Here is a 24,411-nt window from a genome sequence, read left to right as displayed (position 1 = left end):
CTGGCCCAGCAAGCACTGGGAACGGGCCCATTTGGGCTCCGGCAGAGCGGGAGAGAGGAGTCATGTGGAGGCTGGCGGGGGGGATATTAATGACACCAGGATGGAGCGTATGCAACCAAAATGTGCTGGTTTTAGTTTAATGGATTGTCTCCCTTCGCTGTTGCCCTGGGGACAATAACCCTGGATGGCAATATTTCAACCTGGGCTTTTCACAGATCTTTGCTTTTAAATGAGGTGTTTTTTCACTGCATGAGTGGCTGTGGCAGCTGTTCTTTGTGTTTTCTGTCTCCTCTCATCTCTACTAAATCACTCCGCTGCAGTTTGGAGTAGCCGGGAGCAGAACTAACTCAGAAATGGCTCTGGTCACCAGTGTGAGGAGAGAGAGTGCCTGCTCCCATCTCTCAGAGTCCTTAACAAGAGAGAGCAGCGGGCTCTCGGCTGGGCGCCTGCCCCATCTTTCCGTTTTAATTGTCACGTCCTGCTGTCTCCCTCTCTCTTTCCCCTGTCTCTCTCCTTCTCTTTCTCTCCCCCCAGGAGTGGGAAGAAAGAGGAGTCTGTTTCTGCATAGACAGAATTCCTTACTCGGGCTTTCTCAGGCCTCCAGTCCATTCAAAGATATTTTGTTTTCTTCTTTCTTTCAAATGTTTTTCCCCTTTTTTCCTTCTTTTTTTTTTTTTTTTCTTAACTTCTCTCTACATATCGAAAGAAAATCCTTTCCTGACTGCTGCAAATCTGCTGGTTCTGATCCCAGTATGGTACTGTCAGAGGGAGCGTCACTGTGGGGTGGGGGAAAATGGACTGAAAGGACCTGAAAAATAAGTGTCAAACTTACACTCTGCTTCTGTTTTCCAAGGGATTTCCCTCCTTGAGATTTGTGGGGATGGGAGGAAAAGAGGGTCTGGGATTTGTGCTTTTTGGTTTGATAAAAACAGGCTGGAGGAGGCATGTGGGAGCTGATGACAGTAGAGATTAGTGGCACTGAAAATTTTTCCCTAAAGGGTGAAGAGAAGGGGATCTGGGAAAAGGGGAAGGCTTTGGGGCTTTTTCTAACTTGGCACCTGCCCAGAATGAGGCCTGGTTTATTTCTCTGTAGCTCAGCTTTTATAGGGATAGTTTCATTAATTTAATGCTCTTAAGAACATCAGCTGGGAGCTGTCAGTGTCCTGTAACACGGTGAAACATTTTTTCCTGGCTGGCTGTTGGAGGAACGAGTCAATTCTCCCTGGTCCGGGTGACATCCTTCGGCTCACAGACCTTCTGGCTCGGGACAGGCTTTTGTGTCTTCCCTCTGCAGCTCCTTTTCCATTCAGCTCCTCCTTGGCCCGCTCCATGGCTCTTCTTTCTTTTCTCTTCTGCTGTCTGCTTGCCTGCCTGCATGCTCGCGCAGCCCGATGAAACCAGCTCCCTGCTCTCTGTCTGTCTGTCTCTTGCTGGGCGGTTTCACACCACGATGGCATCTTGTCTCTGCAACAGCAAAGCCTCCTTCGTCCTCCTGCAGCCTGCCAAGGCGTTCGGTGCTCTCCCCCTCCAGCTCAGCTGGCAAGCATGTGCCTGCATGCCGCAGCCCTCCCTGCATTGCACACCTTTTTCTGCACAACACCCTTCACCTCCCTGTCAGGGTGGCTCCTCCTGAGCATCATAACCAAAGTAAAATCCATTAAACTAAAGGTAAAGTATCTTTTTCTTCTTGAAGTAGCTGGGTTTTAACTCTTCAAGTACCAGAGACGTAGATTGTCAAAACAACAGAATCTCATGGTTGGAAGAAGCTGGTTTGCCCTTTCTAACTAGCCATGACCTTCCCAGGGCTCCTTGGCAACTCTCCTACTCCAAAATTTCAGAGTGCAAAGCATGTGTCAACAGATGGGGTGTCAGGGTGGGTGCTACGAGGCTGCACGTGCAGGTGTAGAGGAACAACGGGGCTTTCTTGCCCTCTGTTCCTTCCTAAGAAAGGATGTTTCCCCCACCCATTAGCTCTGCTCTCCTTCCCTTCCCCCTTCCTCACAGTCTATGAAGTGAACAAAATTAATACAAAGTCTATGGTACCTAAAGGGTTAAAAAACATTGTATTGTACAAGATCAGTAAGGGTCATTCTTGTGGCTTGGACAGTCAACTTTAAAGCATGTAAAAGATGCAGTTCAGGTGAGTACTGGCTGGTCTCAAGCGGATTCACAAATACAGTCCACCCTGTTGCTGCAGGCTCACACACACGTGCGTGGATCTGCACACACTCACGTATGTCCTGGAGCCCGTGGGAGGGCAGGGAGGGGTTCCCAAAGAGCTGTCTGCCTGGCGAAAACTGAGGCCAGCAGACAAAGATGATGATCTCCTGGCTGGGGGGGCTCTTGCCTGTGCTGTGCCTCCCTGTCCAGCAAAGGGGCATGTTGCAGAGGTGGGCTCGTGGCCCCTGCTTTGGGCTGCTTGGTACTTTGGTACTTCGCCTCCTGCCTACAGCTCCCACTCCTCGGTGCTGTCCCCGTGCACACACACACGTCTCCAGGGTCACGCAGGTTGGGCTGGATTGTGAAGGAAACTCACAGTGCCATGAACTCCCCAGATGCGTCTCCACTATGGCCAGGCAGCACTTGATGGCTGTTTTCATCCAGGTGCTGTAGTCGATGAGAGTGACGGGGAGGGGGTCCGGGTGGGATCTGGGCCTTCTCCCCCATCACCCATCCCCCCCCACTGCCTTTTTGACCAGAGAAAGTACAAACCATCCCAAAAGGAGGCCTCACTCCAGGGCCTCTCCGTAGGTCCCTGTGCTGGAGCCTAGAGGGTGAGTGAGCAAGCCAGCGTGACCACGCAGCAGCTGCCAGTGCAAACAGTGAACCCAAGTGCCAGCTGGAGCTCCGGCTCTGCTTACTGGGGCTTTCTTAATGAGTTGCAGGATGGAAAGGGTAGGTCAGGTCAGACCCTCTCTGCAGTGGGTTTCTCAGCCGTGGTGGCTTTGACTGGACTGCTAAGCAGGAAAGGTGGCTTTTAATACTGCCAGCCCCTGATGGGGAGGAAAAAGAAGCAGAACAGCTTCCTGGCAGGCACTGGAAGAGGGTTGAGTCTTTTCCTCTATGCCCTGAAAAAGACTTGGGGTGCTTCTGGGCTGTGGGAAGGAGCAGCACACCTCCTTTCTGGAGATGGTGCTGCATCAATCACAGCAGATGGAGAGAGCTATAGGGAGAAGGGAAATCCGTCAGTGGGGATCTTCTGCCCTGCTCTCTGGTCTCTGTACAGGTGGCTTAGCAAAAGGGAATAGATTGGGGTCCCAAATTGCTGTTACTGCAATAGCTAGGGTTCTGCTGGCAGGGGGGCAGGAGCTCAGTCGGGGGAGCTAGCAGTGGGGCAGGGTGGCATTTTAAAAGCCAGTCATGTGCAGAAACCCACCAGGAGCTTGGTCTGGCCTCGTAGCTCAGTTTCTCTTGTTCTCTTGTAAGAAAGTCTAATAAGTTAGCAGTTGAAGCGTGGAAGGTAGGTAAACAGACTGGGAATGTTCTGGAAGGAGTCACTTTTTATATCAGTATTATTTTATTATTACGATTTCCTTTCTGATGTTTTTTTGTTTCAAATTGCTGGCTTGATTTATGTTTATTTTCCAGTTTTTTCCTTTTGGTTTTGTTTGTTTGACATAGTTTGTATTATTTTGCGTGGCTAGCCATGGCCAGGGATCATCACCCTCTGCAGTGGCATCTCTGAGGATAAGGGTTTCATTCTGCCATTTTAACTACAGCCAAAATGTAGCAAGAACGCATTAAAGTAGGATAACAGCACCCAAAATGTCCTACTGGACAGAGTGCTCAGCACTGCAGTGTAAGAACTGTATTTACCCTTCCTGTGAAACCCGCCTCTGTTAATGGAGGCGTACACAAAGCATGTGGCTTTCACTCCAGTGCAAACCTGGCAAAGTGTGACTTGTTTTAGCAGAGTCCTCAAGGCAAGCTGCGCCTAAACATCTGTTTGTGACTCAGGGATGGGAGTAAGAGGTTTGAAAAAAATCATTCCTCTGTAAAAGAGTGTTCTGTTGATTAAAAAGCGACAGAGAAATGAGAAATGGTGACCAGCATTTATCTACCTCTGTGCTTCTTGCAGATGATGCTTTGGGGGCTTAAAAGGACACCCCAGTTTCTGGCAGTGTCCGCAGAGTGCTAAGAGCTCTTTATTGCAGTTTGACTGTTTCGGGTGAGATTAGATTGGCAGAGTTGCCTTGATAATGTATCCCTCTCTCTGCTTACCTGGGCTGATTGATTGTAATTAGTGACTGAAAGAAGTCTGGCCTAAGATCTCCCAAAGTGACCAGGTTACAGTTGGGGTACAGAAGTGGCAGGCTCTTTGTCTGGACTTCTCCAAGGTCTCCGACCCGTGGCATGTCCATCAGCAAGCCTGTGTTTCTCACAGCTCTCCCTGTATCTCAAGGCACGGCCGTGGCATGGCAGCGTGCGCCCCGGCACGTAGTGTCTGACGGAGCTGGTGTCAGCGTCCTGCTTCCTACTGAGCAGACCGTGCTAAAAATTACCAACTGCAGCTCAGTAAACACCGAAGTGAGCAGCCCTGCTCTAGAAAGCTGTGGTTTACACCTTCCCCGTCTCCTGAAAATCAGCCCTTAGACAGTTGACTGCTGCCACCGTGAGAACATGCGGCTGCGTACGGCCACAGTTCCCAAGGTGTCCTCCCAGGGCTTTCAGAAATACCTTGAGAGTGCAACGGGAGTTAGAGCTGCTGCCACTTCTGAAGACCCCACTGGGTACCTGAATACATTGTCAAACCCACTGCCTCTCTCCTTTGCAAGTCTTTTCTCTAAAACCCTCCTGCCTAAACACGCTGTGGACTCACTTCTTGGCAATATCTTGGGCATTACCACCGTGGTTTTCACCTCCTTCAGTCTGTGGACAACTAATAACTTCCATCTGGAGGTACAGACTCTTAAATATAAGCCTCCTGGCAAAAGATTTGCTTTTCTTACTTACTTTTAACAGATCCCTTCAAAGAAATTCAAGATCCCAGAGTCTGCAGTTTGGAAACAAGTGCTTTACCAGCCAGGGCAGGGTTTGCCAGACTCCTGTAAAACAAGGAGCTAAAGGAAAGGTCTTTTATAGGGTAAAGCTGGGGGCTTAGTTTTGTGCCAGCTACACTAAATAGAAGCAGCAGGACCCCTCTTGGCTAGCCCGCTTGCTGTTTTAGTCCTTTGCTTTATAACATTTCAGTTTTAATGCCCCATTGCATTTCCGTTGGCTTTTTTTTCTTTTCATTTAAAAAAAAAAAAAAAAGACAACAACAAAAAGCTCTCTTCTTTTTTAATTTTATCTTCCTAAACCAAATTTTTGTACGTTTTATTTTAGATTTTTTTGTTATCATTTTCCTTTTTTTTTTCTTTTTATCTTTCCCATCTTTTGTTTTTTCCCCCCTTCTTCCCTTTCCTTCCTGAATTTTCCCCCCTCGTAGAACCGTCTGCCCCCCCTCAAGACGTAAAATGCGTCAGCACCAGATCCACCGCCATTCTGGTAAGTTGGCGGCCGCCTCCGGCTGAAAGCCAAAATGGCATCCTGGCTGGCTACAGCGTCTACTATCGAGCGCTGGACTCTGAGGACACGGAGCTTAAGGAGGTGAATGATATCCCCCCAACCACCAGTCAGATCCTACTGGAGTCCCTGGAGAAGTGGACAGAGTATCGCATCACTGTCGTGGCTCATACGGAGGTGGGGCCGGGCCCGGAGAGCTCGCCGGTTATCGTCCGGACAGATGAAGATGGTAATTGCACTTTTTCTGGTTTTCTCCTGAGTCCCCTGGTGAATACGTGTCCCTGGAGTGGGCTATTCCCGCGCTGGGGAGGACACACGTCGAGTCCCTTCTCATGGCTCGTGTGGTGTAAGAGCAAAGCCCAAAGGGGGTCTCAGCGCAGCCTCCGGTCCAAGATGTGCAACGCCCTTTGCTGCCACCTCCCCGAGCCCCTCTGAGAAATGGGGTCTGTAGGGTTGTCCTTCACTCCTCTAGGGTTGCGGATTTTTTAGCTTTCTAGGGATTTTTTTTAAATATCAAGCCTCTGCATGGTTTTTCCTGAAAAGATACTCTTACTGAGCAAGGAAGCAGCTGAGGCAGCAAGGAAATGAAATCAGAGAAGAGGAGATGATTGCTGCCAGAAAGTGTTTTAAAATACTAAGAGTTCTTCCCACACATTCTTTGTTACTAGCTCCTCTTTAAGTCACAATTTCGGTTAGTGTTAGAAAGGAGGAATCTCTGTTAAAGTTTCAAAAAACCTTCAGCGACAAGCAGTTTAGACTCCAGTTCAGTGGCCCAGCTCAGCAACTTTTAGCACAAACAGGAACAAGACCTGAATTCTCCTGGTATTTCTACAGTAAAATAAAACCAGGAAGAAATGTGAATGTGTGCATGAAGGGAGAGCACCCTCACTGTGGGAGTGAGCTAGGACCCCCAATTAATATAGGTCAAGTAAATAACATAAGTAACTCCCAAACTTCTTCCTCCCCAGTAAAAAGAATTTTTTAAAAAGCAAGAGGTTTGTCCCCAGTGTGGGTCCTGTTTCCCTGAGCATCTGCCCACAGCCAAACTGATAGAATGCCTTGCTCAGAGAAAGTATGGTTTTCTTGCAGATGAAGCTGTATAATTATTCTTAATTATTACTAATAATAGTGATTTCAAAAATTCATCCCAAATTCCATCCAAGACATCTCTTGGTTTGTGTCCTGAGATTATGCAGCAGCTGTAACCACCAACCCACCTGTCCTGCCTGAGAGACAAGGACACTCCACGGGCGAGTTCCCCTCCTCATCCTCTCCACCCAAGGACCAGGTGGTCCATCCCACAGGCGGGACCAGAGCTTTTCTGGCTCATTAGAATTGGCACTGCCCTCAGAATCTGCTCTGGAACTGTATGGTTTCTTCCATCTGAGCAAACTGGGGGCAAAGAGGCCTGTGGAAGAATGGCTGGACTGTGGGATGAACCTCTTCCCATGCATATCTCCGAGCCAGATCTGGATTAGATCCCCCAGAACTGCTTCCCTGTTTCACGGAGTCAAGGCCGTGGCAGATGATGGGGTGTCTAGCTTGACTGTGAAGTCTCCCCCACCTTTCAGGGCTGTAGATTCAGTGTGTGAATGTCCCAGAGGTGAAGGGAAGTGACAGGCTCCAGATAGAAACCCCCCCAAAGTGACTCTGGGTCCTTTCTTGCCTTCCTCGCAGTGCCCAGTGCGCCGCCTCGGAAAGTGGAGGTGGAGGTCCTGAACTCCACTGCAATCCAAGTGTTCTGGCGCTCTCCAGTCCAGAACCGCCAGCATGGCCAGATTCGTGGCTACCAGGTCCACTATGTCCGCATGGAGAACGGCGAGGCCAGGGGGCTGCCCCAGATCAAGGATATCATGCTGGCTGATGCCCAGGTAAGGACTCGCCTCCTGCTCCGATCTCCTCCCGTGGAAGGTTTGAGGGGGGTGGGTGCTCCAGCCGCCTTCTCTCATCCCAAGCAACGTAATGCTGGAGAAAGTAGATGAGTGTCTCTGTGACAAGGTATATGTTGTCTTTCTGCAGTTCATTTGCACTCCCAGACAATAGCTATTGTGGAAGAGTATGAACTGCTGTCCCAGCACTGAACTAAATAGCACCCATCCTCCCTGTGTCTGGGAAGTCTTTTAAGACAGACAAAGGCCACAGTGGAATCTACTAATTTCTCCCACTCTACTTCTTCCTTCATGCTGGCCTGGTAACTTCTGACCTTGTGTGGCTGCTTGCTCAGGGACTCCTTCCTCATGCTGTGTCTCTGTCTTTCCCTTCTTTCCCCTCTTGTATTCTCATGTGCAAAACCTCTCTTGTTCTCTGCCCAGTGGGAAACAGATGACACTGCTGAATACGTAAGTAAAAAAAGTAAAAATCCTCCCATCCTGGTTCTCCCTTCCCTTCTCCCACTTCCTGTTGTGGTGTGATATTTTCCTTTTCCTTTATTTTTTTGCAGTTGCAGCGTGCCTGTTTTAAAGCCTGTTGTTGGTGTTCCCATGCATTGTCCCCGCCCTCTTGACTTTGCTCTGCAACTCTCTGTGATTGTGTAGTTTGTCAGCACGCAGCAATCCTGCAGGGTTTTCCCCCCGGCTCTGAGGGAAGGCTGAGTCTGCTGCTCCTCCAGGGGGAAGCAGATGGGACGTAAAATTGGGGACTACCTTGAACACGTGCTTAAAGATGAGCTGGTCTGCAAGCACCTCTGGCTTGTGTCTGAAAAACATAGGCTGAAAAGCACTGGGTAATCAAAGCGCCTATCGGGGCATGAACAAATGCCTTGTGCCCTTAAAGGGCCAAGATTCTTAGATACCTGTTAATACCAAGCACTGAATGACTATTGGCCTTTCTACCTTTGAAGCAGACCTTAAAATCAACTTGGCTGTTCAGCATTTGCTACTTCTGCTAAAATGCTAAATGGTTTTCATGATCTTACAGCTACAAAGCAGTAGGAGAAGGCATTTCCTTCTTGAAATGGCAGGGTCCCAAGATAATGCACTACTAAACTGAATGTTTTCATGTCTCCTAGAGATTGCTAAATACCCTACAAAAGTAAGGGGCCTCTCCTTTACAGATGGAGAAACTGAGTCACATGAAAGGCAAAGCCTCTTGCCTAAAATCTTAATAAAACTCAGTGGCATGTGTGAAAGCAGAATAGGTTTCTTGACTTCTCTGGAAGACAGAGCTCTCTCTGTAGCTGATGGCTTCCACACTTGCTGATCAAAATTCTGCTGTTCCACTCCCTGCTCAGCTTTGGGGGCAATACAGATATTTTCAGGACCAGCAAATTCTTCCGAAGTGCTGCCCTGAGATTTAATATTGAAAGCACAAAGGGGCAGTGGGGGGTGAGGGGAGAAGGCGGCCATAAAATATGCAGAACATTCACATCTCCCTCCTTTTCAGGGCCTTGGAGAAAACCCTGCTGCATATGCTTTCATCCTGTTTGATTTAGCACGGGTATTCCTTTTACAACACAGCCCTTTGAAGGGCCGAATACTTCATGGGGAAGGGCTATTCTTGAGGCCAGTCTGCTAACAAAAGCTCTTGGGAGCCAGGTGTGGTGAGGCTGATAGAGGATGGAGGAAAGAGGGTGTTGGGGATTTAGCAGAGAGCTTTAGCACACGAGCAGAAAATGTCGTCTTGCACTTGGCGTTAAAGCAATCCCTTTAATATTATGAAGGCATTAAAAAATATCTCTGAGGAGAGAAGGGAGGGGGGTAATGGTAAAAAAAAATGTAATCTCCCTAAAACTGTTGAGACCTCCTCTGAGACTGCATAGTGAAGAGGAACGCTTTGAAGAGCACAACAGTGTTTTGATGGCTGAAGCAGTTTGTGTTGAGATAGGGAATGCGTGAAAGGTAGATCTGGAGGAGAGTGCCTTGACCCAGGCCCTGCAGAGACACGCTGTCTTTACAGAGGGACTCTTTGCAGCCGGGGTGTGTGGGCCTCTCACTAAGGGAACGGGGCTCTCATCCTCCTGCCAGTTGCCACATCTGACCAGTTGCCCGGGAGCGTCTTGTGGTTTCAGATTCAGTGAATGTTCCTGCATGCTAGAAAAGGGCTGAGACTCCTGCAAGGAGCAGAGATCTACCCGTGTGTATGGACCTGAATACTGACATGATTCTCCTTTGGAATCTCACAAACAGGAAATGATCATTGCTGGGCTCCAGCCTGAGACTGCCTATTCCATCACCGTAGCTGCCTACACCATGAAGGGAGACGGTGCTCGCAGCAAACCGAAAGTGGTCACCACGAAGGGTGCAGGTAGGAGGCTTTTCCTGAACCATTGGAGTTCCCCACTTCCCTAAAGCCAAGAAGCTCTTTCTCCAGACTCAGCTTCTTTCATCCCATGAAGGACAGATTTGCCACAAATGCCAGGCTGCCCTGAAGACAAAATTATTTCTAGTAAGGCAGAAGCCCCCTCATTCCTCACATATAACCCTCACTAAATGACATAATTTTCTACCCAGTGCTGCAGAAAGCTCGGACACGCCCAGAAATGCCACGGAGGATGAATTCATTACTTGTAATTTCTTGTGCTATAAATTTCAGTGCACCAGAAGTAAAAATCTCTGCCTGGTCTGTGGAGGGACTGTGTAGCTTTGATGGTTGGCGCACACAGGTACCCCGGGGAACAGGAGAGCCAGAGGTCTGCTGTCATGGTGTTGACTTGCAAAGATCTGAAAAGCAGCAGGCAGAGAGGGGTGGCTTATACTGCCCACAATTCTCTTCTAGCATCGTGTCTGAATATATGTCCTCTCTTTGCTCAGGACTAGCAGAGGGAAAAGTACTGACAATATTGACCTTTCCTCACTGGCATTTCTAGAACCTGGGCTCTGTCTGCACATACCACCCAGATTCATTCCTCCCTTTGACCTATTCTTCGTGGCAAAGCATCTGTCAGCCTCAGTGCAGGGGATGTGGTGCCAAGCTAGGATGGCAGGCCTAAACACAGGAATGACAAAGGGCAACAGGGGTATCCCTTGCTCCTCCAGACAGTTGTGTGGCAGGCAGAAAAGAGAGGTACCCGTTCCACCGGTCCTCTCAGCATCTGCCTTCCTGTGGTTTCTGCTCTTGTGGATGAACCCCTCCTCCGCAGTATGGGAAGGGTTTTGTGCAGTGGAGGGAGACCACAATGCCGAGACCTGGCATTGTGCCTGGTCCAGCCCATCTCTTGTTGGACTGTGGTTACCTTCTCTCACCCCATTTCACTCCTGCTCTTTCTTCTGTTCCTGCTGTCAGATGATGGCTTTCTCCCCTTTTCATTTCTTTTCTTTGTCTACTGACTAGCCCAACCCTGGCTTTCTGTGTATTTTTTTCTTAGTTTTGGGGCAGTCATCTTCACCCTGCCTATAGCTGCTACACAAACTGACAGCATCCCTTGCTTCTGGAAGAACATTGCTCTCTGCCTCTGCAGGGATCCAAGGCCTTTGGTCAGCACTGCATAATTAACCAGGAAACCTCTGCTCCGGCTCTGGAGGCAGCACAGACACTCAGCTGAATGTACAGGACAGAGAGGGCTCAGGGGCCCTGGCCTGGAACAAACAGGGCTGGAGCTGCCACTGCCCTTGCCTTTTCCCTGCCCTAACTCACATCTTCATCTCATTTTATGTTCTTGTGTTCAGACAAGTGAATGGGATTTCAGTCTTTCTCTCCCCTCTTGCCTCTCCTGCCTAGTTAAGAGAACAGTACAAAAAAGAACAAGGTTGCTTTCCAGGACACCAACTCCTGCAGATGTTAGAGCAGGGCACGTTTGGATGTCAGCATCCAGGCTCCTGTCCTCACGCCTTGTAGTGTCAGTGTGCTGTCAGAAGCCTTTTCCTTCACTCGCCCTCCTGTCCTTCCCCCTGCGGCTTTGCCCATGTTTCTTCTCACTAGCTCCCTGGCTCTCCTCGTTTCCTTCTTCCTGAGGCTCTTTACACTTTCCATTTTTCTCTCCCAGAGCCTTTCTCTCTGCTTCCCTCCCGTGTCACTCTCTCTTGTCAGCCTTCCTCATCTCTCCCCATTAGGATTTGCAGTGCAGGTGATCAGTCACAGAGGGATGTTTTCTCCAGCACAGTAGCTATTACCCAAAACTCAATTTCCCCCAACTCGAAATAGCTATTTTTAAAAAAATCTTTCAAATAGCTCTGTAACATTCTTATCTTCTTTGCAGTGTTGAGTCTATATACCTTCTGAGAGGAAAGATTTCTTTCTTTATCATTCAGGGCTAGGGGCTGAATTTAAATACAGTAATACATCCAGTTTTCTCCTTTACTGTCCAAACCAATTGCAAAATAAAACACTTTCCCCCCTCCCAGGGCTTTCTTCTCACCTTTCTTCCAAAGAGTATTTGTTGTGCAAATGTAATATTTTCAAGCTCAGCTGATTATAGTAACATTTGTGATAAAAAACGAAACATAAAGGTAGTGGCACTGTTTTTCTCTTTAATGTGTTTCTTAGGCATTTCCAGGGGAGGCTCTCCCAGCCCTGCTCCCCAGACATTCTGTGGCAGTTTGAAATGGATAAAGCATTTGTGTCAGAGACAACCCCTCACTCCCCTGTTCAGATGTCAGTCGATGCAGCAGGCAGAGTGGTTTCCCCAGTTTGACTCTGCCAGGATCCCTGACACAGGCAGTGCCCTTCCCTCCCCCCTGCTCGCTTCATGAGCCACACTACAGCTTTCCAAACCACCGACCCTCAGCCAGGCTCGTGCTGCGAGAGTGGGCTGGGATCTCTCCGAACTCCATTCTCTCTCTTCTTCCTGTTCAATCAGAACACCAAGGCGGAGAGAGGGAAATTAGATCTCTAATAGTGGAGCTGAGTGTAAATGACGCATGAGCTGCTGGAATTAATGCTCTGGTTTCTCCAGTTTCAGGAACCTCTGGGCGTACACATGTCGTTTAAGTGAGGCTGTGGGCTTGCTTAGCAGTCGGGCAGTGCCAGGGCTCATTAGACAGAGGCACAGCACTGCTGAGCTCCTGCAACATCCCCCAGATCTGGAGGAACTAGCTGACAGGTTAAGAAAGGAGCTAACTGAAAACATATCAACACCCAGCTATCTTTTCCCTTCCTCCAGAGGAGAGAAACAGCACAGAGTAAGCAGCAGCTCTCCCTATCCTCTGCCTCGCACAGATTTTGGGCTCTTTCCACTCTCTGTGTGCTTCCTTTTTTCTGTACCCAACTGGGTGATCAGATGCCTGCCGGACTCGCTTTGCTGGCCTCGTGCCTGCTGCTCAGGACCTGGGGCTGCCCAGACTTCCCTGCCCATCCTTCATTACTTCACCTTCAGCTGCTCTGGACTTCCCAGCCTGAGCCAATCTGTTCCAGTCTCTTTCTGCCTGAGCTGTGCTGTGTAATGGAGAGAGAGGAAGGGAGTTTGGGGGAGTCCAGCGTTTTTCCTTCCCCGCCCTGGGAAGCATCTGCTCAGGTGACTGGGACAGGAGGCTGGGAGTCAGGACTCTTCCCAGCTGTGGGAGGGTGTGTGGTCCAGTGATAAGGGAGGAGCTGTGCACGCCTTCCCATCCTGAGGAAAGGGAAGAAAATAAATCCAGAAATGTGTCAGTACCTCACAGCTGACAACGTTGGCAGTGCACCTCGCTTCCTAAACTTGATAGAGACCATCCACCTGTCCCGTGGGTGGGCAGCAGCAGCTTGCTTCACAAGGGGATACGCTAAAGTACGCAGAGTCGAGCTGAAACCTTGCCACTGATTTGAGAAACCTGTTGCTGCAGCTTTGGAGTCTCTGCATCTCCTCACCAGCCACCCTGTCCCACGTTTGACTGAAGGTGTTTCTCTTCTCTCCCAGTCCCAGGGAAGCCCATCCTGTCTGTGCACCAAACAGAGGAGAACACTCTTCTGGTGAAATGGGAGCCTCCGTTGGATGCGGAAGGCCAGGTGATGGGCTACCGCCTCCAGTTTGGCCGCAAGGATGTCGACCCCCTGGCTACCTTGGAGTTCTCGGCCCTGGAGGATAAGTACACGGCTCCCAGCATCCACAAAGGCGCCACGTATGTTTTCAAGCTGGCCGTGAAAAGCCGGGCTGGCTTTGGGGAGGAAGCTGTGCAGGAACTCACCACCCCTGAAGACATCCCCAAGGGTTATCCCCAAATCCTCGAGGCGAGCAACATCACTTCCATGTCGGTCCAGTTTGGCTGGCTCCCCCCCGTGCTGGCTGAGAGGAATGGAGCCATCATCAAATACACCGTGGCCTACCGGGAGGCCGGTTCTCCCGGCAACCCGCTGGAAAAAGACCTGCCCCCCTCCCCAGAGAACTCGTACACCCTCAACGGCCTCAAACCCAACACCGCCTATGATGTTAAAATCCGTGCTCACACCAGTAAAGGCCCTGGGCCGTACAGCCCGACCGTCCAGTATCGGACGTTCCAGCTGGATCAAGGTAGGACTTACCGGTTTCTCCTCCCTCTCTCTCCTTGTAACCGGGGCTGGTGCCAGGAGGCAGAGAGCTGGAGAGGTCAAGCCAGGCTCAGCCAGGCTCGTGAGTAAATGCAAAGCACTCTGGTTTCACACTCAGTCCCTCAGCTCCTCTCTGCCTTGTGCCAGGTAAGTCCCTTTTACCACTTTCTTCTAAGTTAAGTCCGGACACCCTTCTTTCACTGGCACCTGAAGCGGGGGGCCAGTCGCTGTACAGGTGGGAAGAGCATTTTCTTCAGCTTTTGCAAACAGCCAAAAGAAAACAGAAAAATCAAAAAAAAACTCAAAACGTGACCTGGGATGGGTTTCCTCACCTGAGCATGCTCAGAAAGCCAGCACCTCGTTCCTGCAGCAGCCACCCAGACCCATAAGTGTGTGGGCAAAGCCACGCACCCTCCCTCACCCCTCCCTGGGGTTAGGCGTGGGGACAGGGAGCACTGGGAGATGGACCTTGGCAAAACTCAAGCAAAGTGTGGAGGAGGGAGCAAGCCCTTCCATCCCTGCAGCAGCAGCCAGACCCAAACTGGCAGGCCCTTTTGCCAGTGCCTGACATTCTCTTCCTTCTCTTTCTTGCTCATCCTTCCCTCTGCTGCCTTTTCTTCTCCTTTCTCCCCTTCCTCCTCACTCTTCTCTCAGCAGTTTTACCCAAAAACTTCAAGGTGAAGATGGTGACAAAGACATCTGTCCTTCTGAGCTGGGAGTTTCCTGAGAATTACAACTCTCCCACCCCATACAAGGCAAGTGGAATGGAGGAGTCAGAACCGTGTTCCTTCCCAGTTTCCTGGGAGTCTTCTCTGTTGGTTTGAACAAGAGGTTGTAAAAGGCACGAATTCTGGATTCCTGCCTCAGATATGGGCGGATATTGGTTAATCACTAGATCAAGTGGTTGGGTTGAAAATCAGGGCTGTTGGGTTATATTCAAATCATTGGGTTACTATACCAGGTCATTGCCTCCCTAGGCGAGTTACCACAACTTACCCATTCCCGGATAAAAATTTCTCTGCCCAGAGAAGTCTCAAAGACTGCCTTATGCCTGGGGACCCTCTTTTGCAGTGGGCACAAGAGAGAGGCAGCTTCCCTCTCAGATGACTCCTGCTCCTATGTTTGCTCCAGCCCTGGCAGGGCTGGGTGGAGCAGGGCAGAGCCGTGTTCTCTACAAACCAGAGCAACAGGGTGGAAGGAATTTGGTTGCTTGAGCCGTATCAGCCTTGCTCATGGTACAACTTTGCTGCCTCTTGGCCTCTCACAGATCCAATACAACGGGCTGAATGTCGATGTGGATGGCCGCACCACCAAGAAACTCATCACCAACCTGAAACCCCGCACATTCTACAACTTTGTTCTCATGAACCGGGGCAACAGCATGGGTGGCTTGCAGCAGAACGTCGCAGCCTGGACTGCTGCTGACATGTTATCAAAGAAGCCAGAGGTGACCCACAAGCCTGATGCTGATGGCAACGTGGTGGTGATTCTCCCAGATGTCAAGAGCTCTGTGCCTGTCCAGTAGGTTTCTGTTAAACTGCAGATGTGGGGTGCTCTGTTTATGCTGGGGGGGGTCAGCCCTGAGGGCTGGAGTCCACACAGCAAGGGCGGTGGCAGGGGGTCTGTTCCCTCTGTTTTTGGCCTTGCCTGACTCTTGTCTTTTGGAGCCACTTCCCAGAGCTAACAGGGGGTGCCAAAGAAATGCAAAGGGAGTAAATAAGGAGACATGTCATACGGGATTGCCACTATTGCCACTAAATCCAGGCTCGTTCCAGGAGCTGCAATAACTGCTAAATTAAAAATAAAGGGCTTTGCTGGGTTGGGCCAGTGGGGCTGTTTGGGCAAACCTGGCCTTCCACATCAGTGTGTGCACTTCCTTCTGTGGCTTGCAGAAGGAGATTTAATTCCTTCTATTCTGATTATTCCCAACTCTTAGGGCTTACTACATTGTGGTGGTGCCTCTAAGGAAGTCCCGAGGAGGACAGTTTCTCAACCCCTTGGGCAGCCCTGAGGAGATGGACCTGGAGGAGGTGAGTGTGGGTGAAACTGAGGGCAGCTGTAGAGGGAGAGCAGGAGCTGAATGGTGACCAGAGAGCCTGAGAAGGGTGGTTTGGGGTATCTGTGCTCCACGTTCTGAGTAGCTAAGGTGTGGCCAGGAGTGGGATGGTTTGGGTCTCCTTCCTTCCTGCTCCCTTGATGGTGCTGAAGGCATCAGGTCTCAGAGTGTTCCTTTGCTTCCTCCAGCTCGTTCAGGACATTGCCAGGCTCCGACGCCGAAGTCTGCGTCACTCCCGACAGCTGGACTTCCCCAAGCCCTACATTGCTGCCCGTTTTCGCTCCCTCCCCTCCCACTTCATCTTGGGGGACATGAAGCACTACGACAACTTCGAGAACAGAGCCCTGGAGCCAGGGCAGAAATATGTCATCTTCATCCTGGCAGTGCTCCAGGAACCCGAGGCTGTAAGTGCTACCTGCTTTCTCCTGCCCTCTTCAGATGCTTGTGCCCCTCTGTCCCCGTTACCAGCCGGAGACAGCAGCTGCTCCCTCATGAGCTGCCAGAGCCCTGGTGCTCTCCTGGCGTTCTCCATAACTCTCTCCCACCAGATGCCAGAGCTTGAGTTTTGTTTTTTTTCTTTGTAAAGACCTTCCATGCAGCTCTTGGAGCTGTTTGTGCCCGTGTCTGCGTGCAGCATACGTGCTTCTCCAAGCAGACAGGCTGATGCCACGAGTAGTTGTGCGCTGCTGCTGCGTTCTGCCAGTCATCACAGCCAGGACTTGCTACGCTTGTGGCTCCAGATTTGAGTCCAGAATGGGGAGCACTGAACTCTCCACTCAGGACTACACTTGAGTTCAGAGATCCCTAGTTCAAACCCCTTTACAAAGAGTAATTTCTTGTAAAGGCTGTCCTTTCGTTCCTTAGAGCAGTGACCCTGGACATCCTGCTTGTTGCACATCCTGGTCATCACTCAGCTCCCCGCCAAGCAGAGAGGGGAGCTTTTCTTCATGGAAAACTACTTGTGCTCTCTACCACTTCCACACCAGTGCTGATGCTGTTTTGGCTTTATGAAAACAACTGTTTTAATATTTACCTGCCTCCTCCCTCATGCACAATAGGAAGCAGTCTAATTCTTTGTTGTTTTTAAATCCCCCTATGGAGTTGTAGCAGGGAGCTATTTGAAATTAAGGGTTTTCAGAGGGTTTTTTCCCAAATAAATATTTAGTTGTATATTTGATATTAAAGGATTAGGCTGACACGCTTCTGAATGGGTTTCTCAATCGGATTACTGCAGCTTGTGGTAATTTCTGCTTTAGAACAAGGTACTGCATAGTCACTCACAACAGCCTGGATTCACAGCAGCTCCCAAGTGTGCAGCAGTATTTCAGTTTTGCTGAGCTGATAGAGCTCAAGGACCCAGAGTTCAGATCTCCTGTTCTTGTCGGGTCCAGGACTTTTTACTCAAACCAGGCCATGCCCGTTCTCTGTGCATTTTAGTTTGTGTGGTTTCTGTGTAAGATGGGAACACATCCTTCCTGGGGTGGGGAGGTCTGTCAGTGTTAGGTCAATGGTTGGACTGGATGATCTTCAAGGTTTTTTCCAACCTAGACGATTCTGTGAGATAATAGTACTCATGAGAAGAAGCAAGCAATGCACATTAGTTAGGACTCTGATGGGTTTGAATGTGCCTCTGATTCTCCTCAAGAGCCCAGCTCACTGCAGAAGGGGCGGAGGAGACATACTGCATTTTATTAATTTATATTTAATTGTAAGAGTTGGGTTTTCTTCAATTGCCAGACCAGACTGTTTCTAAGCATTAATTCTTGTTTTAATCCCTTCCCTCTTTCTTTGTAATCCCATGTGACTGTCAAAATCCAGATGGTTACATGAGAGCTTGAAAAAAGTGTTTGTGGCAGTGGAGAGGGCTCAGGGATGTGGTGGAGCAGAGACATAATCAACTGGTTTTCTAAAAGCGCTTTCCTGGCTACAAGATTAGGTGAGCCACAGGCACGAGGCAGTCTACAGCTTCATGTGAATGGGATCTTTCAATGGTCTGTCTTGCCTGGAGCATTGGAGGAGGATACCTGTCAGATGATTGCTCACAGACAGAAGCTTTTTCTATAGGTTGAAGGGGTCATTTTCTCTGTTATTATTTTGTTTGTTGCTGCAGGGAGCTCACATCCTCTGTCGCAGTTTCTCTTGTGGCATCCAGTATGTTTGCCCATTGTTTTCAGTTCCCATTCCATCTCTGAACTGTGCTCCACCATCTTTCATGTCTTCCAGACCTTTGCTGCTAGCCCGTTCTCCGACCCCATCCAGCTGGACAACCCAGATCCGCAGCCGATCATTGACGGAGAGGAAGGGCTGATCTGGGTCATCGGGCCCGTCCTGGCCGTGGTGTTCATCATCTGCATTGTCATTGCCATTCTACTCTACAAAAAGTAAGAGATGCTTCTTACCCAGATCTGTGACCATCCCGAATGTCCCCAGCTCTAGCCCCTAAAGGGAATTTCCTCCTTGGTCCTGTTGTTGTCAGCTGAGGGCAAATCCTTCCATCAGCACCAGAGAGAGGAGCCCGAGGCACAAGATGCTGAAATGGGAGGGTCTGGCTGGCACAGGAGAGATCAGCAGTGGGTTGCAGGCCTTTGCTGCTTCACAGTCCATCCACGGCCCTCTCAGTAAAGCTGTGCTTGTCTGTTGTGGCATGTGTGCAGTGAGTTTGTCAGGTCTCGTGCCTGTCTCCTCCAGAGGAGCTGCTCACAGCCGCAGCCTGGGGCTCCCTCTCTGTGCTCTGTGTGTGTGTGTGCGGTGAGGGCAGTGCAGAGAAAGCACCTTTGTGCTGTGGATCAGCAGAGACCTCCATAGTTCTCGGACTGGTTTGCAGCTGGAGCTGGGAGATGAGAGCAGGGGTATAATGTGAGTCTACAGGAGAGAGGAGGGAACAACCCCTGGAAATCTCTCCCTTTTTCTTGGCTTTCTGAGCAGCTCATGGTACATGGATAAGAACAGGGCCCCTGACCACACACAGGCCATGCTGTGCAGTGGAAGAGGGTAGGAGAGGGAGCAGATGCTGAGCAAAATGGATCAAGAAAAGAGGCAGGATGGCAGCTATGGCCAATGCGGAGGTGTCCTTAGCTGAGGCATCTAGTACCCAGGATGGAGGGAGCTCTCTTAACCTTGTTCCATCTTCCATCTGCTCAGGTGTGTTTGCTTATGTGCATCCCAGCATGTGTGAAGCTGCTGGGCACACCAGTGCTCTGGGTCAGGGACTCAAGTGGTCCTTCTTGGCGTTCATTAGCACTAAATGGGTAATCTTTGCTGGTCCTACTTCCACCTATGTTACCACGATTAGAGCTGAGCAAATGCTTCCCCTTTCCTCTGCAAGTCCTTTCTAACCTGAACATTTGTCTTGTCTTCTCTCCACTTACTGCTTTCCTGGACAGCAAGCCAGACAGGTAAGAGCTCCAGATTTGCCATTTCCTTAGGTTCTTTCTTGCTGTGTGTTAGGCTGTGTTTACTGTCTGTGGTGATGGGGCTTTGTTATACGGTTCCTACCATTAGACTTGTCCTGACAGAAACCCTGTGTCAGCCTGGCACAGGACCATGTTTGAATCAGGGCAGAAAAAGCAAAGAAAGCCCAGCTTTTTCCTGCTTGTCCGTTCCTAAATATAATGGCCCTTTCTCAAGCTGAGCAGCAGTGACAGTAAACGGCTCATAAAATGTTGGGTTAATGGAGCAGAGAAACACCCATTTGTGTTGCAGTCAGAGGTGAAAGCAGGTTTTCTCCATGTCTGGCTGCTCCATACAGGCTGTCCCTGAGCCACTGGCGTACTAGCAGCAGAATCTCACCAGCTGAGCTGTCCTCACCCCATTGCAAAAGCTGCTCTTGCCCCATCACCCAGGGACTTCTAACAGAGTTCGTTTATGACTGCAAAAATGAGACTTACTTCAAACCATTTCCAAGGCTGGAAGAGCTTTCACTGGAAGTAACTGATGGGTTTAGCCAATTAACTATTAACAGCAGTTTCAGAACTGAGGCAAAAATAAACTACTCCCAGACTGCAAAGTGGTGTAATTCCAAAATGCTGCCCCATGCAGTGCTGGCAGGGCTCACGCCACTTCTTCTAAGCTATTAATGACATTAAGAGAAAGCTAAAAATGTACTGAATAACCTCCTCTCTGCCTAAGTAATTGCCATTATTGCTGCAGGCATATTATTGGAGGTTCCTGCACAACCCAAGCAGGAGAGGTGAGGAGCTCTACAGCCATCTTGCTAGAGGAGCTGGGACAATATTTGCAAGCCTCAGGGTGTGGGTGCATGTTCTCTGCCTGCTGGAGAAGTTCTGCTCCCAACAGTTTGTCACTGTTCCCTTGCCAGAGGTTATCACATCTTCAGATCAGCACTGGGCTTTGCTTCCAAATTCTTTTCAAGGAGAATGAGCCAGGTCAGCAAAGACTTTAACTACGTTGGCTAACCTAACCCATTTTGAGCAAAATATATTAGGAAGCACTTATATATACAGCTCAGCTGGCAGGTTGGATTGGGCTTCAGCTTCTGGCAAGGAGGTGAGACAGATCTCAGCAGGCACAGCTGTGGTGGGAGATGATGTGTCTACACTGGTTTTTGAACCCAGATTTTTAGGGTTCTGCAGATCAAAAAAGGTTGAAAACCACTGCTCTGACTTCGCTGCAGCAAGGCACTGAGAGCTCCTAAACAAGCCAACAGAGCAATATCAGTACTTTATGTCCAAGGTCATGGCCAGGAGATTCTGTACTTTTCCAAATGATTATGTTGGCTCTGGTTCTTTCAGGCTGAAAATGGCTTGGCCGGAATTGGAAGGTTTCTGCTTGCAGAGGTCTGCAGAATTCAGTGGAGGCTTGTCTGTGCAGGGAGGCTGAGGTGTGAGCTCACAGCACCTCACCTGCTCCCTGTGCCTGTCTGTACTTCTGCTAGGAGAAAGGGGGAACTTCCAAACTTGTCAGGAAGCTGCTGAGGGGCTGCCAGGCCATTGTAAACCCATCAAATACAGCACCGACAAAACCTTCCAAACACCATCCCTTTTCTGATGCATTTTATGTACCTTCAGTCCTTGGCTGCATCTGGCCCAGATTTCAGTGGGAACTATGCTCAGGTGTGAACACGGCCCAAGCAGCTGAAAAGACTAAAAGGCCCATGAGCTAAGCTGCTTTGTCTTCTTGTTTTTGGTTTTTGTTTGTTTGTTTTATAAAGCAAACGGAAAGATTCAGAGCCACGGACAAAATGCCTCCTGAACAACGCTGAAATCACCCCTCACCACCCTAAGGACCCTGTGGAAATGAGGCGCATCAACTTCCAGACCCCAGGTAACCGGCTGCTAACCAGCCTTTCTCACCAGGAAGGCAGGAGCAGAGCAACTACCCTTTCCTTAGCCCCCTCCTGCCTGCGTGAAGGCTGCTGCAGTGCTGCCTTGGGGACCCAGGCCTGGCCTAGGACACAGCCGAGGAACCTCAAGCCTTGTCTATGCTAAGCTGAAAGAAACCTTTGCTGGGAACCTCACGGGCCTTGCCCAGGCTCTACCCATCGCTAGCAAGGCAGGAAGAAGGGCTTTCCTGGATACCCAACTAAATTGGTGCATTCTGGGCTAAACACACAGCTGGGAGTGCCGTGGCCGTGCCGAACTTGCTGGGCCACTGATGCTGCCACGCAGCCCTGTGCCTCGCCCTGAGAGACGAAGCGTGGCAGGCTACCCAGCACGTGCTGCTCCAGCCACATCTGCAACGGGCACTTTCTGCCTACGTGCTGAAACACTCCTGGTAGGAGCCAGGCCTGCCCCGGGGGTTGTGTGGAGAGAGAAAGGCAGCTGGTTGCTTCGCACAGACGAGGTGCTGTCGCTGCGACCGGCTGCTGAGCAAGCGAGTAACTGCACTTAACCCCCGGGCAGAGAGGCTCGCTGCACCCTCCTTCCTGTACACGTGTGTCCCCATGTACATGCATGTCGAAGCTGCCTGCATGGCACCTCTGCAAGCCACCCCTGACACGGCCCGGGCACGTCCTCACGCAGACAGACACTTGGGGATGCTGAGCAGTGCCTTCGCACTGGCACACGCCTCCGCCTCCGAGTTCCTGGTGCTTGAGGATTTGGAAGGGAATTTATTGTGCTTTTTGGGGGCTGGCTATTGTTTTCAGTTTGTTTGTATTTTTTTGCTGTTTTGTGCTTGTTAGTAATGTTTCTGCAGCTCCTGTTTCCCCTTCCCATCCCAGTCCTGTCCTTAGCGTTGTCTGAGTTAACTTAGGATGAGCTTGGCAAGTCGGTAGGTACCCAGAGGACAGGGATCTTTGGGGAAGCACAAAGGCAGCACTGAGCTGAGGGCTTCTTATCAAAAAGAGCTAGAAACAACCTGTTGGTATCAACCCAGGCTTAGAAACAACTGAATCTCAGCTGAGGAGTGGGTGCAGGTTCAAATCAGCGTGCAGGGACTGAATGCAGAGCAGTTCAGCAGCAGTTAGGTCCCTAAATCAGCCCTTACTTAGCAGTGCTCTTGCGGGAGAGTCTGAAGGTGTTTGAGGTCTTCTGAGTGTCCCTAACTGCAGCTCAGCAGCATTTTGCATTTGTGTGTGCTCAGTGTTACATACTGGGTGCAAACAGGAGCTCCCCTTGGGGGTGTTCTGGTTGGCTTCTGGGTGCTCCAGGTGGTGGTGTGAGACCCAACAGAAAGAGCTGCGCTCCCCCATGTGAAACCTACACTGAGATAGAAATAAAGATAAAAGATTGTGGCCGTCCAGCTTAGCCTGGGTGCTGAGAAGCAGCTGGAAGTGGTGGTTCATGTGTTTCCCTTACTGGGTATTTCTCCCTGTCCCCACAGGATAGCAGAGTCAGCTAAGAGCGCTTGTGAGCTTCAGTTAACGTGATCGATGGATGAGTGAGTCTGTCTTCTGTTGACCCTGCTGTTTTGGTCATGCTCTGCCTCTGAATTCTTGGTCTAAGAGGCTGTAAAAAGTAGCTAAAACATGCAAACCTGCCATTAAGGCTCTGCTAGGCAAGGGTCTGCAGATCTCCAAAGACTGCCTGGCTTTGTCCGGTCTAACTTCAGAAAGATGCTGCCATCTTTTCTTTTTAAGTTTAGCCAAAGAGTTTATCTAGTTTAATCTGCTATATAGTTTGTAAAGCAGTAAAAGGTTTGAAAGGATTTGGAAGAGTTGGTCACCTGCCTCCCACAGAATTTTGCAAACAGTTGGGTGAAAATGGAAGTGGATGGAAAATCAGAGCTTGGAGTGTGTTGGTGATGATGGAGAGAGACTGTGGTGCAGTTTGCAGGGGAAGACTCCGTAGGTGTTGTCTGAATTAAGAGTCATTTGAATTAAATGTATTGTGGTTTAAAAGAGGGCCTGTAGGCTCTTCTCCAGCCAGGTGACCTAGAGTCCAGCAAGCAGAGAGTTTCTGTCGTGCCCCCAGCAACAAAAGAGTGGGGGACGTGGGAATGGGAGTGTGCGTGAGCATCTGTGCAGCTCAGAGAGGGGAAAGCAGAGGACATCTCAGATACCCTGTCCTAGCCTAATCAGCACAAAAAATAACATTCTTTTCCTCTTTAGATTTATGTTGGTTTTTTGGTTTTTTTATTAGCATGAAATTTTTTAAAAAGTGTATATTTTATTTATTTATTTTTTACTGTTTTCTGCAGATTCTGGTCTGAGCAGCCCTCTCAGTGACCCTGAGTTTGACTTTGAAAGTTAGTTCCTGTGTGTTTTTGTTCCTGTTGGTTTCATTTTCCCCCTCATTATTATTTTTTTTCTCTTCTGTCGCTTTCCTTTCCAATTCTGTTTTGTTCCTGTTTTGGGTTTGGTTTTTTTTTTTGTTTCTGAAATCTATGTATTCCTGCAGTGTTTGCCCATCTCATCCCTTTTCTGTGCCATCTGTTTGTCTGAACCGCGCTTCCAGTTTTACAGTATCAAATAACAGGCCTTTTGCAAGACAAGGGGAGCAGCAGCAGCAGAGTAGAGCCCCTGGTAGCAGTGTGGGACGCTGTCTGTCCTTCTGTGTCTCTTTTGCTGTCCCAGGAGAAAGACCTGGGTTTCCAAGGCTTCCTTTTCTCCCCATTGTCGGAGGTGTTTCATTTCTGAAGCTTGGCTAAATGTCCCTCGTACTTGCTCACGGGCAGAAAGCAATCTTTTGTGCACCAGTGTGTGAGCGTTGTGTGTGTGCGTGCCTGTGCTTTTGTGTTTGTTGCTTCCTAACGTGGGGAAAGGGAAAACCAGAGCTGCAGCTGACGATCCCCTCACTCTTTGGAGAGAGCCACACAGGCACCTTTTCATGTCAGGCGAGGAAAAGGGCCGTTCCCCATCTGTGGCAGGTGTCTGTTCCTTGGCATCAACTTGTTCCAGGAGCACAAAGACCAGAGGCCTCTCCATGATCTCCACACCCCCTGGGTTTCATGCAGAGTGTCATCCAGCCGTGGTGATTTTGCAAGGATAAATGGGCTCTGGCCCATGTAACAGATGTTAGGGTGACGTTTCTGGCGAGTTGGCTGGTGCACAGAGAATCAAGTCTTTTGTGATAAGA

General features: G+C 49.7%; 1 protein-coding gene across 12 annotated transcripts in view; it reads left to right on the top strand.

Annotated features, from left to right (window-relative positions):
- Nucleotides 1-24,411, top strand: part of PTPRS (protein tyrosine phosphatase receptor type S) — a 161,816-nt gene that overhangs the window by 118,486 nt on the left and 18,919 nt on the right. For 4 of the 12 annotated variants that reach the window (XM_074928193.1, XM_074928195.1, XM_074928194.1 and 1 more), the window contains 12 exons: nucleotides 5,429-5,734; nucleotides 7,183-7,376; nucleotides 7,818-7,844; nucleotides 9,630-9,747; nucleotides 13,271-13,861; nucleotides 14,533-14,633; nucleotides 15,146-15,399; nucleotides 15,815-15,908; nucleotides 16,123-16,338; nucleotides 18,158-18,315; nucleotides 21,105-21,217; nucleotides 23,534-23,581. In XM_074928193.1, the coding sequence (XP_074784294.1) occupies nucleotides 5,429-5,734; nucleotides 7,183-7,376; nucleotides 7,818-7,844; nucleotides 9,630-9,747; nucleotides 13,271-13,861; nucleotides 14,533-14,633; nucleotides 15,146-15,399; nucleotides 15,815-15,908; nucleotides 16,123-16,338; nucleotides 18,158-18,315; nucleotides 21,105-21,217; nucleotides 23,534-23,581 (2,220 nt within the window). Of the gene's footprint in view, nucleotides 1-5,428; nucleotides 5,735-7,182; nucleotides 7,377-7,817; nucleotides 7,845-9,629; nucleotides 9,748-13,270; nucleotides 13,862-14,532; nucleotides 14,634-15,145; nucleotides 15,400-15,814; nucleotides 15,909-16,122; nucleotides 16,339-18,157; nucleotides 18,316-19,317; nucleotides 19,330-21,104; nucleotides 21,218-23,533; nucleotides 23,582-24,411 lie in introns of all 12 variants that reach the window. The other 8 variants (XM_074928202.1, XM_074928196.1, XM_074928198.1 and 5 more) reach the window with 8 other exon arrangements.

The sequence above is a fragment of the Athene noctua genome, chromosome 27, assembly GCF_965140245.1.
Source record: "Athene noctua chromosome 27, bAthNoc1.hap1.1, whole genome shotgun sequence".
Lineage (NCBI taxonomy): Eukaryota > Metazoa > Chordata > Aves > Strigiformes > Strigidae > Athene > Athene noctua.
This window is presented reverse-complemented; position numbering and strand designations above follow the sequence as displayed.